Genomic DNA, 14,136 nt, shown 5'->3' on the forward strand with positions numbered 1-14,136 from the left:
GGTCTTTCCACTGAGCCCCGTACCGTGCGCACACCGTGGGAGCTCCCTAACTGCCACTGATCGATCCATCATGGGGACATGACTAGGGGAGCGGGGGGACCCTGCCACTAAGTACCGAGTCATCGTCTGAACCTTAAAGTCGCCGCAGGGAATCGCCAAGCAGTCGGATCTCTCCAGTGCCAACTGCGTGCGGCGCACTGAGCTGAGCACTTAGGAGGGTACAGTGAAATTGGCAGAAACACCATCCCCACCCTCGAGGGTCTTACAGACTGGGTGACGAGACAGACACCAAAATGAATGAGAGAGAGGAGGAAAATGATATAGAAATGCGTCCATATGTGCTAGGGGAAGTTGTGAGTTCTTCTGATGCTTGGGTGGTGGCGGTAATAGTATTTATTAAACTCCCAATTGATGATGACGGTTATTTGTTCAGTGCTTACTATGTGCCAGGTACTGTTCTAAGCACTGGGGGAGATACAGGGTCATCAGGTTGTCCCACGTGGGGCTCACAGTCTTAATCCTCATTTTCCAGATGAGGGAACTGAGGCACAGAGAAGTGAAGTGCCTTGCCCAAGGTCACACGGCAGACAAGTGGCAGATCCGGGATTAGAACCCATGTCCTCTGACTCCCAAGCCCGCGTTTGACCCTCCCTCCCATAGCTGAGACCGGTAGAGTACTGGAAACTCTCCTGGTGCGACCCTGAGAGGGACACTTACATATTATAGATGCATTTATTTATGCCCACTCTCCACACTTGTGTCTCTAAGCACAATCAATTATACAAGCTACCATCTACTACAACTACTTTCTTTGTAAATATGACCACGCCAGTCTCCCCCATTCGAGTGGAAGCTCCTCGAGGGCAGGGAACAGGTCTGCTTCTGTTATGTTTTCCCAGGCACTCCAGGATTGGGCATTGCACCCAATGGGCGCTCAACAAATACCGTTACTAACCACCACTGTCGTAACTAGGAATTTCTGAACACTGTGTGTTGCAAGAATGGGGAGTGCTATTCAGCTAGTGGAAGTAGCGTGGCTCAGTGGAAAAGAGCCTGGGCTTCGGAGTCAGAGGTCATGAGTCTGACTTCCGGCTCTGCCACTTGTCAGCTGTGTGACTGTGGGCGAGTCACTTAACTTCTCTGTGCCTCAGTTACCTCATCTGAAAAATGGGGATTAACTGTGAGCCTCACGTGGGACAACCTGATTACCCTGTATCTACCCCAGCACTTAGAACAGTGCTCTGCACATAGTAAGCGCTTAACAAATACCACCATTATTATTATTATTACAACGATGATGAGCCACCAGTTCGATGTGAAGTACCAGGGGCTCTTATTACAGTGCCTAGAGCGTAGGCTCCTTGTGGGCAGGGAATGTTTCACTACATTATCCTGTACTTCCCAGGCACCTAGTACAGTACAACACATCAAGTGGGTGTGCAATGAATTCTACTACTATTACTCCCTTTCCCGGATGACGTGACTGTCAGAACTCAGTCAGAATGAGAAGCAGCGTGGCTCAGTGGAAAGAGCACGGGCTTTGGAGTCAGAGGTCATGAGTTCAAATCCCAGCTCTGCCACTTGTCAGCTGTGTGACTGTGGGCAAGTCACTTAACTTCTCTGGGCCTCAGTTACCTCATCTGTAAAATGGGGATTAAGACTGGAGCCCCACGTGGGACATCCTGATTCCCCTGTGTCTACCCCAGTGCTTAGAACAGTGCTCGGCACATAGTAAGCGCTTAACAAATACCAACATTATTATTATTATTAACTCAGTGGCTATCTCCCCACGACCGACCTTGCGTGGCTCAGAACGTCTTTCAAAATGGGCACCAGAACAAAATCACACTGATCGGATTATCCACCCATGGGGTAGAATGGGGACAGGTTCAAAACAGAGGTGGGGCAGATGGGGAGACGGGGAGAAAGACGGAAGGGGGTGGTGACAGAAAGACTCTAGGAGAGAAGGGAAAAGGGACAGAGACCAGGGGAAAGGAGGAGAAGGGAACAGGGACGAGGGGAAGAGAGGTAGAGGTGAGAGGGAAGAGAGGGACAGGAGAAGATGGGGGACAAGGGAAGATAGGGAGAGGAAAGGGTATGGGGAGAGGGGAATAATAATAATAATAATTATGGTATTTGTTAAATGCTTACTCTATGCCAAGCACTGTTCTGAGTGCTGGGATAGATAAAAGGTAATCAGGTTGTCCCACGTGGGGTTTCAAAGCCTTAATGCTCATTTTACAGATGAGGTAAGTGAGGCACAGAGAATAATAATGATGGCATTTGTTAAATGCTTACTATGTGCCCAGCACTGTTATAAACACTGGGGGGTGATGCAAGGTATTCAGGTTGTCCCACCTGGGACTCACAGTCTTAATCCCCATTTTACAGATGAGGTCACTGAGGCCCAGAGAAGTTAAGTGACTTGCCCAAAGTCACACAGCAGACAGGTGGCAGATCTTGGATTAGAACCCACGTCCTCTGACTCCCAGGCCCATGCTCTTTCCACTAACCCCACGCACCACTCCTGAAGGACAGAAGAGAGGAAGGGGGAGAGGGGAGAGAGGGGAGAAGGGTATGGGGAAGAGCGAGGGAGGAGAGAGAAGGGGAAATGAGAGGGGGAATAGAGGGAGAAGGGAATGGGGGAGAGAGGGGAAGGGAACGGGGAAAGAGGGAGACAGGGAGGAGAGTGGGGAAGAAGGGATGAGGGGGTAGGAGAGGATGGGGGGGACAGGGAAGACGGGAAGAAAGGGAGAAGGGGGGAAGGGAGAGGAAAGCAATGAGGCGAAAAGAGGGAGAGGAGAGGGGGAGCAGAGAAGAGAAGGAAAGAGGAGGAGGGCAAGAAAGGAAGGTGGAAAAGCAGAAGTGGAGAGTAGAGGGAGAGGAGAAGGGGCAAGGGGAAATAAGAAGAGGAATGACTCACGTCTTCTTTGTCCATCGTTCTTCACCGGTCTCCATTGCAATGAGTGGTGATCTGGACAACTTAAGAAGAATGACATCCTGGGAAGGGCGAGTTCCGGGCCAGCAACAGTAGAAATGGTCACTGCCGAAGAGGAGGATGAGACAAGAGAAGGCGAAATTAGCCCGGGCACAGAAAAGGTTCTCCAGGCCTTAGATGGCAGCTGGTGGGTGAGAAAAGCAAAGATTGATGACTGCTGTAGGAGGAATAGCATATGATTAATTGATGCCTTGACTGAGCGCTTACTGTGTGCACAGCACTGTACTACACGCTTGAGAAAGTACAATTCAAAGGAGTTGGTAGGCACAATCCCTGCCCACAAGGATCTTACAGCCTACAGGGGAGAGAGACCCCAAAATAAATTACAGGTAGAGGAAGGGAGAAGCAGGCAAGGTAGAGGTACCCTATTGCTTAAGCAAAGTGCTGAGAAGCAGCGTGGCCTAGTGGAAAGAGCTCGGGCCTGATTCATCTCGGGCCCACCGCTTATCTGCTGTGTGGCCTTGGGCAATTCACTTAACTTCTCCGTGCCTCAGTTGCTTCATCTGGAAAATGCTTAATAGTGTTGACTTAAGTATCTGCTGGGTGTGGAGCACCACACTAATGGCTTGGAGAGTTGGATAAGAGCTAGTCTGCAGGATCTCTGCCCTTTAGGGGTGAATGAAAATCATTTCTCTATCGCTCTGTTTAATAATAATAATAATAATAATAATGTTGGTATTTGTTAAGCACTTACTATGTGCAGAGCACTGTTCTAAGCGCTGGGGTAGATACAGGGTAATTAGATTGTCCCATGTGGGGCTCACGTTTTTTAATCCCCATTTTTACACATGAGGTAACTGAGGCACAGAGAAGTTAAGTGACTTGCCCACAGTCACACAGCTGACAAGTGGCAGAGCTGGGATTCAAACTCCCTACTCTGTGTAGAGCACTGTGCTAAGCACCTGGGAGAATACGATAGATACAATTTCTGCCCTCACAGAGTTTACAATTTAATAGCATACTGATTGAGTGTCTAGTCTGTGCAGAGCACTCCCCTAAGTGCCCAGGAGAGTACAACAGCATCAGCAGACCCAATCTCTCCTCTCAAGGAGCTTCCCATCCAGCAGTGGATACTGGAGCCAGCTCAGCTGATGATCTCAATGCTCCAAGAGCCAGGCAGGGCAGTTCGGTTTCCTAAGCAAAAAAACTCATTTGGGGCCATCCTCTGCACATAGTAAGCGCTCAGTAAATACCACTGATTGATTGACGGAGCGGCGGTTACCCTCGACTAATCTCTCTCATTCAACCCACATATTCAATCTGTCACCAAATCCTGTCGGCCGATTGATTCTCCTGTGACTTTTTATGAGACCACCGCTGCTAAGAAATTAATCTGGCAGCCAATCTGGGGATGGCCTAGAAGAAATGGCCAAGGTGGTCTGACACCCATATGGTTTGCAAAACCTGCCTCGGCTCCAAGTTCAGGATGTGTCTGAGCTGCACCACTTCTGTTGGCCGAGCAACTTTCTGTTTGCTCTTTGGGAAAAAATACACCTTCCTGGAAAAATTGATGAGTTCATGTTTAAAAATCCCAGGTGGGAAGTTTTCATGGCTTCATTCTTTTTACAAAACCATAGTCTCCCCTGGAGCACTAAAGGGCTATATCGTACACTGCTCCAGATTCACAGTAATAGAGCAGGGGTAAGAGTATGTATTGAGCACCCACTGGGTGAAATGCTGTGGACTGTCGGCACTTGGGAAAGTCAACTGAGAGCCCAAAATGCACTCCCTGCCCACAAGGAGCTCACCCTCTATATACAACAGAATTAACTATAAGCCAACTCCGCAAGTGTTTGCTTAGGGGAACCCAGGAAGACAGACATTAAAATACATTTCAGGAAGGGAGAACCAGGCAAGTTTACAGATAGGGACATAATTGCTGTGGGAGTAGGGAACGGGGTGAGCATCTGAGCGGCTGGAGGTACAGATTCGGGTGCTCGGGTGAAACAGTGGGGTAATAGGAGAGAGTAGGCAGGGGAGGCTTCCTGGAGAAATGATTTTACGAGGGATTTTTATGTTTGTTGGGCTTTTTTAACCGGCTTTAGGCCATTTAACCTGTCCCAGGACAGGCTGCCAAAGCAAAAACCACAAGAAGGCATTTGGCATTTTTATGGCAAAAGAACTAGAGCGATTCCTCTGGAAAAAGACTATGGGGGGGGGGGGAGGTGGGGAATCCACGGGATAAAACATTGTAAATTATTGAAAAGTCTACTTTTCTTTTTCTTTTTTCTTTTTAGGGTATTTGTTAAAGGCTTACTGTGTACCAGGCACTGGTACACTGGTACACTGGGGTACATAAAAGGTCGATAGGTCGGATGCAGTCCCTGCCCCGCATAGGACTTCACCATCTTCATCCCCATTTTACAGATGATGTCACTGAGGCACAGAGCAGGGAAGTGACTTGCCCAAGGTCAACAACAGACAAGTGGCAGAGCCAGAATTAGAACTCAGGTCCTTCTGACTCCTAGGCCCACGTTCTATCCACTAGGCCACATTGCTTCTCTTTCGAAATGTCCACAGGACCATTGGAAGCAGTCAAAATAGACATGCGCGCTTTGTTTCTGCAAGGCATGTAGAATATTTACTTCTTTTTCCTGAATTTCCCAAGATTTTTTAAAGTAAATCTTTTCGGAGACCTTAAATGTGGGTTTCTATAGATATTTTTCACTCTCAGGAGGGTCAGATTTGCCACCTCAAAACTTTCTCACCTATCCTGCTTCTCCCCCTCTTCCTTCTGGCGAGGGAGGATGCCAAGCTTCCGCAACTCTGACAAGGAAGCCGTCGGACGAATGAGCTGGCACCCAGAGACTGGCGATGGGCAAAACTAACACAGGCAGTGTGTGACTAATCCGGGCAAGATCCCCGCGGGCCCCTGACACTGTTGGTGGAGAAACACTCCAAGCTCCCAAACCGTAGCCAAATTATAATATAACATACAACGTTCACCAGAGCAACTTCGAATGACCTTGCTCTAGCTGTGGAGAAATGACAGTTAAAGCGAAGCACGCCACCCCCTGCCGTTGGCGCCAGGGGCCCTGCTGCCACGGAGAACGAGAACCTCCCAGAGGAGAGCAAGGCAAACTCATCGCAGGAGTGCCAACGCCAGACAGACGGACTCTACCGGGCCATCTTGGCGCCGGGGTTGGTAGAGAGACGCAGGAGGGACAGTCTGTGCCGTTTGCTCTGGGGGACACTGTGGCCTTTTCAGTCCCACACATGCCCACGAAGGGGAACTCCACCATCAGTAGCAACTTCTTTAGGAGGGAATCAGGCCTCCCTTCCTCTGGGAAAAGGGAATGTTTATATTCCCACTTACCTGCTGGGTGACCTGGGGCAAGTCACATCATTTTTCTCTGCCTCAGTTTCCTCATCTGCAAAATGGGGATTCACTACCTGTTCTCCCTCCCTCCTACTTAGGCTGTGAGCCCCATAGGGGACCTAATAATGTAGGTATTTGTTAAGCGCTTATTATGTGCACAGCACTGTTCTAAGCACTGGGGTAGATACAAGGTAATCAGGTTGTCCCACGTGAGGCTCACAGTTAATCCCCATTTTACAGATGAGGTAACTGAGGCCCAGAGAAGTTAAGTGACTTGCCCACAGTCACACAGCTGACAAGTGGCAGAGCAGGGATTTGAACCCTGACCTCTGACTCCCAAGCCCAGGATCTTTCCACTGAGCCACGCTGCTTCTCTAATGACCTGATGATCTTGTAGCTTCCCCAGCACTCAGCACAGTGCTTGGCACATAGTAAGCGCTTAAAAAACCACAATTATTATTATAATTATTATGATCTAATTCTCTGGTGAAAAGGATGTGATCATTTTCAATCAACCAATCATATTTATTGAGCACTTACCGGGGGAAGAGCCCCGTACTAAACACTTGGGAGAGTACAATAGAGTTGTTAGATACGTTCCCTGCCCACAAGGAACTTACAGTCTAGAGGGGGAGACAGACGTTAAACTAAAAGGTAAGGGAGAAAAGACTAAGTAAAAGCATAGGTATGTAAGTGCTGCGGGAAAGCGGATGGGGGAGTACTTAAATGCTTAGAGGATACAGACTCATATGGAGGGAAAACAGAGAGATTAGAGATTTATTAATTATATTTCATATTAATTTATTTTAATGTTTGTCTCCCCCTCTAAGGCTGTAAGCTCCTTGTGGGAAGGGAAGGGGTCTACCAACTCTGCTGCACTGTACTCCCCTGAGCACTTAGGACAGTCAGGTGGTCATGGGTTCGAATGTCAGCTCCACCACTTGTCTGCTTTGTGACCCTGGGCAAGTCACTTCACTTCTCTATAATTCTATTTATTTATATTGATGCCTGTTTACTCGTTTCGATGTCTGTCTTCCCCCTTCTAGACTGTAAGCCCGGTGTGGGCAGGGATTGTCTCTCTTTATTGCTGAAATGTACTTTCCAAGTGCTTAGTACAGTGCTCTGCACACAGTAAGCACTCAATAAATATGACTGAATGAATTCTCTGTGCCTCAGTGTCCTCATCTGTAAAAGGGGGATTGAGACTGTGAACCCTACATGGGACAGGGACTGTGTCCAACCTGAACTGTCTGTATCCACCCCAGCACTTAGTAGAGTTCTCGACACATAATAAGCACTTAACAAATACCACAGTTATTATTAATCATTACTCTGCACCCAGTAAGCACTCATTCGATAACCACTGATTCACTGATGAGAGATGAGTCTGCAAATGCCTCTTACTCATTGAGTTCTATGGGGTTCATTTTATATTGGAAAGAATTTTTTGAAAAGCAGCAGAATCATGCCTTCTCTATTGCATTTTAAAAATGTTTGCAACTGGGCCAAGCAAGTATTTTCCTGTCCATATAAGGATGTGCCTTTCCAATTTAAAGTCCAAACACATGGGATTGAGGGGCAACTGGGGGATCTGGGTGTATGGGTCAACCCCGATCCTAGTCTAGTTTCTAGGATTTGCACAAATTGAGGCTGGGGAAGGGCATTCCGTTTTGGCAAAAGCACAGGAGTGGTCAGCTGCCTGTGCTTTGGGAAGAGGGAAGCAGACCAGTAATCAAAATGGTATTTGTCCAGGGCTTTGGGCTGGAGACTTGCACTCGGAGCAGGGGTTGGTACCAGATGAGTAATTCAACTCTGGTCTCTATCCCCATAAGGGGCTCGTAATCTGGTAGGGGGGAGTGTGGGAATGAGGGGAGTGGGGAGGAAGGAGGGAGGTGGGGGGGGGTGAAAGGTGATGGGGAAGTGGGGAGGGGGAAGAGGAAGGGGGAAGATGGGGGGGAGGAAGGGAGTGAAAGGGGGGAGAGAGATAGGGGAAGGGGGTGATGGGGAAGAGGGAGGTGGGGGGGAGAAAGGTGGTGGGGAAGGGGGGAGGGGGAAGAGGAAGGGGAAAGAAGATGGGGGGAGGAAGGGAGTGAAAGGGGGGAGAGAGATAGGGGAAGGGGGTGATGGGGAAGAGGGAGGTGGGGAGGAAGGGAGTGAAAGGGGAGAGAGAGATAGGGGAAGGGGGTGATGGGGAAGAGGGAGGTGGGGGGGAAGGAGGGAGATGAGGGAGAGAAAGAGGGGAGGGAGGTGGGGGAGTGAAGGAGAATGAGAGGAGGGGGAAGGGAGGTGGGGAAGGAAGGGGGAGAATGGGAGAAGGGAAAGTGGGGGGGGGACGAAGGGAGACGAGGGGAAGGAGAGAGGGAGGAAGGTGGGGGGAGGAAGAGGGAGATGGGAGAAGGGAAGGGAGGCAGGGAGGGAGGAAGGGGGAGGGAAGTGAAGGGGAAGGAGAGAGTTGGGGGGGGGGAAGTTGGGGGGGGGGAGGAAGTGGGGGGGGGCAGCCTCGAAAACAGCCCCAGGTATCGTCCGACCGGGGTTTCGGCCGTGCGTTTTGAGCAGTTCAAATGAAACGGCCGACTTCCTCCCGGCCCCGAAACTGCTCCCCGGGCACGGCCGCACCGATCAGCCGTCCACCCCAAAATCACGGGCCTTCCAGGTCGAAGGAAAGCTTCAATCATTCTGAGCCCCGGTTCCTGCCCATCTTCCCTAGTGGGAGCAGAGCGGGCAGAGCCTGGAATGCCGTTTGGAATGTCTGTGAAGTGGCCGTCCGACTAGTTTTTCTCGTTTCCTGCCTCGCCAAAGAAACCACCGGGGTGGGTGGGGCGGCAGGGTGGCAACGGAGAAAGGAGGGGAAACTCGGAAGGGAGCACCGGGCATCCCGGCCGCGCCCGCCAACTCCGGCTTCCAACCGCCTTCGGAGCCGAGGGGCGAAGGGAGGGATGTAAAGGCCCATCGCCGACCAGAGAGCCAGAATGGCCCACCTCTCCGTCCGTTCTCCTCCCGGCTCCGCCACCTGGCAGCTGTGTGACTGTGGGCCAGTCACTTCGCTTCTCGGTGCCTCAGTTCCCTCGTCTGGAAAATGGGATGGAGACCGTGAGCCTCACCTCATTACCCTCTATCTACGCCAGCGCTCAGAACAGTGCTTGGCACCTAGTAAGTGCTTAACAAATACCAACATTATCATCGTTATTATTACTGGCCACGAATGCCGACGACGGGCAAAGGGCCCCGGGCGAGCAGTTGCTCTCCAAAGTGCTCTCCGCAACCGGGTTGGGCCCGGGGAGGCTGTTTTCATTCCACCGTATTCACGGAGCGCTTACTGTGTGCGGAGCACCTTACTAATAATAATGTTGGTATTTGTTAAGCGCTTACTATGTGCCAAGCGCTTGGGAGGATACAAGGTGATCAGGTTGTCCCACGTGGGGCTCACGGTCTTCATCCCCATTTTCCAGATGAGGGAACTGAGGCCCAGAGAAGTGAAGTGACTTGCCCACAGTCACACAGCTGACAAGTGGCGAAGCTGGGATTTGAACCCATGATCTCTGACTCCCCGGCCCGGGCTCTTTCCACTGAGCCACGCTGCTTCTCTATTCTCTACCTTATTAAGCACTCGGGAGAGTTTTCCCGCGGGCCCCAAGGGCGGCCGAGGGCGGCCATTTCGGGGGAGTTTATTTCCACCCCGACGGTGGGAGGCGGGGGAGAAATCGCGCGCAGGGAGGCAAATCCGCGTTGGGCTAGGCCATCATGTTGCACTTTGGGAGGCTGCTGACAACGACGCTTGCAAGAATCACAATAATAATGGCAGTGGCACGGCATCTATTAAGCGCCCACTGGGTGCCAAACACCGTACTAAGCGTTGGGGACGTAATACAGAGAAGCGGCGTGGCTTAGTGGGAAAAGCCCGGGCTTGGGAGTCAGAGGTCGCGGGTTCTAATCCCGACTCCGCCGCTTGTCAGCTGGGTGACTTTGGGCAAGTCACTTCGCTTCTCTGTGCCTCAGTTCCCTCATCTGGAAAATGAGGATGAAGACCGGGAGCCCCACGTGGGGCACCCTGATGACCCTCTATCTACCCCAGCGCCTAGAACAGTGCTTGGCACACAGTAAGCGCTTAATAAATCCCATCATTACTATTGATATTTGGACACTGTCCCTAATGGGGCTCACAGTTGAACGGCAGCCGACCGCGTGGTTCCCGCCAAAATGGCTTCCCTCAGTAACGGCAACCAAATCTCCAAACCTCCCGGATTCCCGCCTCCGCTCCCCCCCGTCACGTTGCACTTTGGGAGGCTGCTGACAACGACACTTGCAAGAATTGCGAGAATCACATTAATAATGGCACTGGCACGGCATATGTTAAGCGCCCACTGCGTGCCAAACACCGTACTACGCGTTGGGGACGTGATACAGAGAAATGGCGTGGTTTAGTGGGAAAAGCCCGGGCTTGGGAGTCAGAGGTCGTGGGTTCTAATCCCGACTCCGCCTCTTGATTGATCGGTTAACTGACCCATTCATGAATTAGTGAATCGAAGCCCAGCGCCACGGGATGGGGTGGGGGAAGGGCGGTGGGCTTCGATTCACTAATTCATGAATCGGTCAATTAACCCATCAATCGATCGTATTGGGGGAGGAAGAGACGGAGGGAGATGGGCAGGTAACGGCGGGGGGCCGGGGAGGTTGGGGACCAGGCCGCCTCCCTCCAACGGCCACCCGACGCCTCACCCACACGCCATCTAATTGCATTTCTGATGAGAAGTAGCGTGGCTCAATGGAAAGAGCCCGGGCTTGGGAGTTGGAGGTCATGCCAGCTGTGGGACCGTGGGACTTCACTTCTCTGGGCCTCAGTTCCCTCATCTGGAAAATGGGGATGAAGACTGGGAGCCTCGCGTGGGCCAATAATAATAATGTTGGTATTTCTTAAGCGCTTACTATGTGCAGAGCACAGTTCTAACCCTGTATCTACCCCAGCGCTTGGAACAGAGCTCTGCACATAGCGCTGAACAAATACCAATATTATTATTTCTTTCGAAATCAAAATCGGCGGCAAAGGGGCTGGGGGGGGGGGGGGAAACGACAAAACCTGGAGGAAAAGACCTGAGGGGGCGTTTTCTAAGACCCTCGGGGGGCCCAGCGAGATAAGGTGGGCAACAAAACCTCGGCCCACACAAATAACTGATGCTAGATCCGAACAAACTAGCCCCCGCCCCCCCATTAAAGGACGATCATTTCCCCCACACACACACTCACATTCTCGAAACCTCCACCGGACGGCCTAAGCTGGAAAATGATGGGCGCCTTCACGGGGGAGGGGAATTTATCCGGTTGCTCCTGGCGCCACCTGTGGAGGGGCAGAGCAGGGGCAGTACGCACTGGCCTGGTGCAGGTGCCCCGCCCGCCCCGGCTGTCGCGCCCATTGGCTGAGGCGCTCACTGGCCGACGCGCTCATTGGCTGAGGCGTTACTGGCCCACGCGCTCAACGGCTTCCGGGGGTGGCCGGCCATGATGCCGTGCACTGTTCTAACCGTTGCTTAGTGGAAAGAGCCCGGGCTTGGGAGTCAGAGGTCGTGGGTTCGAATCTCGCTCCGCCCCATGTCAGTTGTGTGACTATGGGCACATAGTCACTTGACTTCCCTGGGTCTCAGTTACCTCATCTGTAATATGGGGATGAAAACTGTGAGCCCCACATGCGATAACCTGATGACCCTGTATCTACCCCAGCGCTTAGAACTGTGCTTAGTACATAGTAAGCACTTAACAAATACCAACATTTTATTTTATTTATTTATCCAAGGTCATCAAGTTGTCCCACGTGGGGCTCACAGTCTTCACCCCCATTTTAGAGATGGGGGAACTGAGAAGTAAAGGGACTTGCCTAAAGTAACACAGCTGACAAGTGGCGGATCAGGATTAGAGCTCACAACCTCTGACTCCCAAGCCCGGGCTCTTTTCACTGAACCACAGTGAAGACCAGGGCTGCTGAGCTTAAGGGGGGGGCAGGATGGTTATAGTCAAGGGAACACCCAACCATGAGGGGAAATGAAATAGCCGCTTGGCAAGAATTGGCCCTATCGTAATCCATCAGTGGTCGTTTTTGAACGGGGCCCAACATTTGCAGAAGACCCGGCTCCTGCTCCCGAAGGGCTGACGGGCCCATGCGGCCAGGGGAGAGGGAGCCCAACGTCAATCATTTACAAATATCGGGAGCAGAAGGAAGAATGCCGTACAAGTAGTAACACGATTGTGACAGGATGGAATAGCTGAATAAATAATTGAATATAAAAATATGCATCGGTGCAGAGGATGGGTTTACAGGAGAGGTTGTTGACTCCATTGACTGTGGGTGTTGGGAATTCATCGAGGACATCTTCCTGGAGAAAATGGGATTTTTTTTGAAGTTTTGGGGTTTTTTTTCCCCTTAGGGCTTTGATGTTGGGGAGAGCAGTGATCTAGTGGATCCGGGCAGGAGTTGAAAGTCCAGGACCAGGAGGACAGTGTGAGCTAGGGGTTGGAGGTGGGAGAGTCGAGAGTGAGGCACAGAAGACAGTGGGCTTGGGGAGTAGCGGGTGAGGAGATCCCAAATGGAAGATGGAGAAAGCTGAGGACAAACCTTGAAGCCAATAATTCATACTTTACCTGTAAGGATGAAAAGTATTTTCCAAACAATAATTAATGCTAATGATCTTCTTTTGGGAGGTTAGTATTATATGCATCTTGAAAGGGACACTGATTTACACAGCTCTTGATACCCATAATTAGACTTTCCCTCTACTTCCTAAGTTAACTTTCCTCTTTCTCCCTCAGTCTAATAAAAATAGAAGAAAGACTTTTGCTAAAAGGATTTTAGTCTTTCAGTGGTACGTATGAATTCAGGGAGAAGTGACTTATTACACTACATCGAAAAATTGCTTCGTGTTTCGGAGCAGTGTAGCCTAGTGGGAAAAGCACGGGACCTGGGGTCACAAGTCTTGGGTTCCAGTCCTGGCTCTGCTGTGTGACATTTGTGTATGTATGTGTGTGTGCGTGTGCGTGCTGTCCTGCTGTGTGACATTGGGCAAGTCACAACTTCTCTGTGTCTCAGTTTTCTCATCTGTAAAATAGGGTTGAGATACCTGGACCTGTCCCCGCTCCTTGGACTGCGATCAGACTATGATCTGATTTTGTAAGCACTGTGCTTGATACAATAATCACCTAATAAACACCATTATTATTATTATTATTGTTATTATTATTATCGTTCATGGTTACTTTGTGAAAGTTGCATTTCTTCATCTTTTTTTTTAATTTAATGGTATTTGTTCATCGCTTACTATGTGCCAGGAACTGGGATAAATAGATACATGCTAATCAGGTAGGACGCAGTCCATGTCTCACATGGGGCTCAGAGTCATAATCCCCATTTTACAGATGAGGTAACCGGGTCACAGAAAAGTTAAATGACTTATTCGTCTAAGTATCACGAGGAGCGGCATGGCCTAGTGGAAAAAACACAGGCCTGGGAGTCAGAGGACCTGGGTTCTAGTCCCAGCTCTGCCACTTGCCTGCTCTGTGACCCTAGGCAACTGGTGACTTTTTTTTATAGTATTTGTTAAGTGCTTATTATGTGTCAAGCATGGTTCCAACTCTGGGATAGATAGAAATCAGTTGGGTCAGACACAGTCCTTGACCCACGTGGGGCTCTCAGTCTAAGTAGGAGGGAGAAAAGGTACTGAATTCCCATTTTACAGTTGAGGAAACTGAGGCACAGTAGAGCTAAATGATTTGATATGGGAAGCAGCGTGGCTCAGTGGAAAGAGCTCAGGCTTGGGAGTCAGAGGTCATGGGTTCG

The 14,136-nt window shown here is 50.5% G+C and overlaps 1 protein-coding gene across 6 annotated transcripts in view; it reads right to left on the reverse strand.

Moving 5' to 3' along the window:
- LOC100073621 (cellular nucleic acid-binding protein) overlaps nt 1-11,646 on the reverse strand; it is a 28,292-nt gene extending 16,646 nt beyond the window's left edge. For 2 of the 6 annotated variants that reach the window (XM_029057359.2, XM_029057356.2), the window contains exons 1-2: nt 11,559-11,636; nt 2,924-3,043 (exon numbers count right to left, since the gene is read on the reverse strand). In XM_029057359.2, the coding sequence (XP_028913192.1) occupies nt 2,924-2,999 (76 nt within the window). In that variant the 5' untranslated portion in view covers nt 3,000-3,043; nt 11,559-11,636. Of the gene's footprint in view, nt 1-2,923; nt 3,044-11,558 lie in introns of all 6 variants that reach the window. The other 4 variants (XR_003756752.2, XM_029057364.2, XM_029057360.2 and 1 more) reach the window with 4 other exon arrangements.
- Between the last annotated feature and the right edge of the window lie 2,490 nt (nt 11,647-14,136).

The sequence above is a fragment of the Ornithorhynchus anatinus genome, unplaced genomic scaffold, assembly GCF_004115215.2.
Source record: "Ornithorhynchus anatinus isolate Pmale09 unplaced genomic scaffold, mOrnAna1.pri.v4 scaffold_93_arrow_ctg1, whole genome shotgun sequence".
Taxonomy (NCBI): domain Eukaryota; kingdom Metazoa; phylum Chordata; class Mammalia; order Monotremata; family Ornithorhynchidae; genus Ornithorhynchus; species Ornithorhynchus anatinus.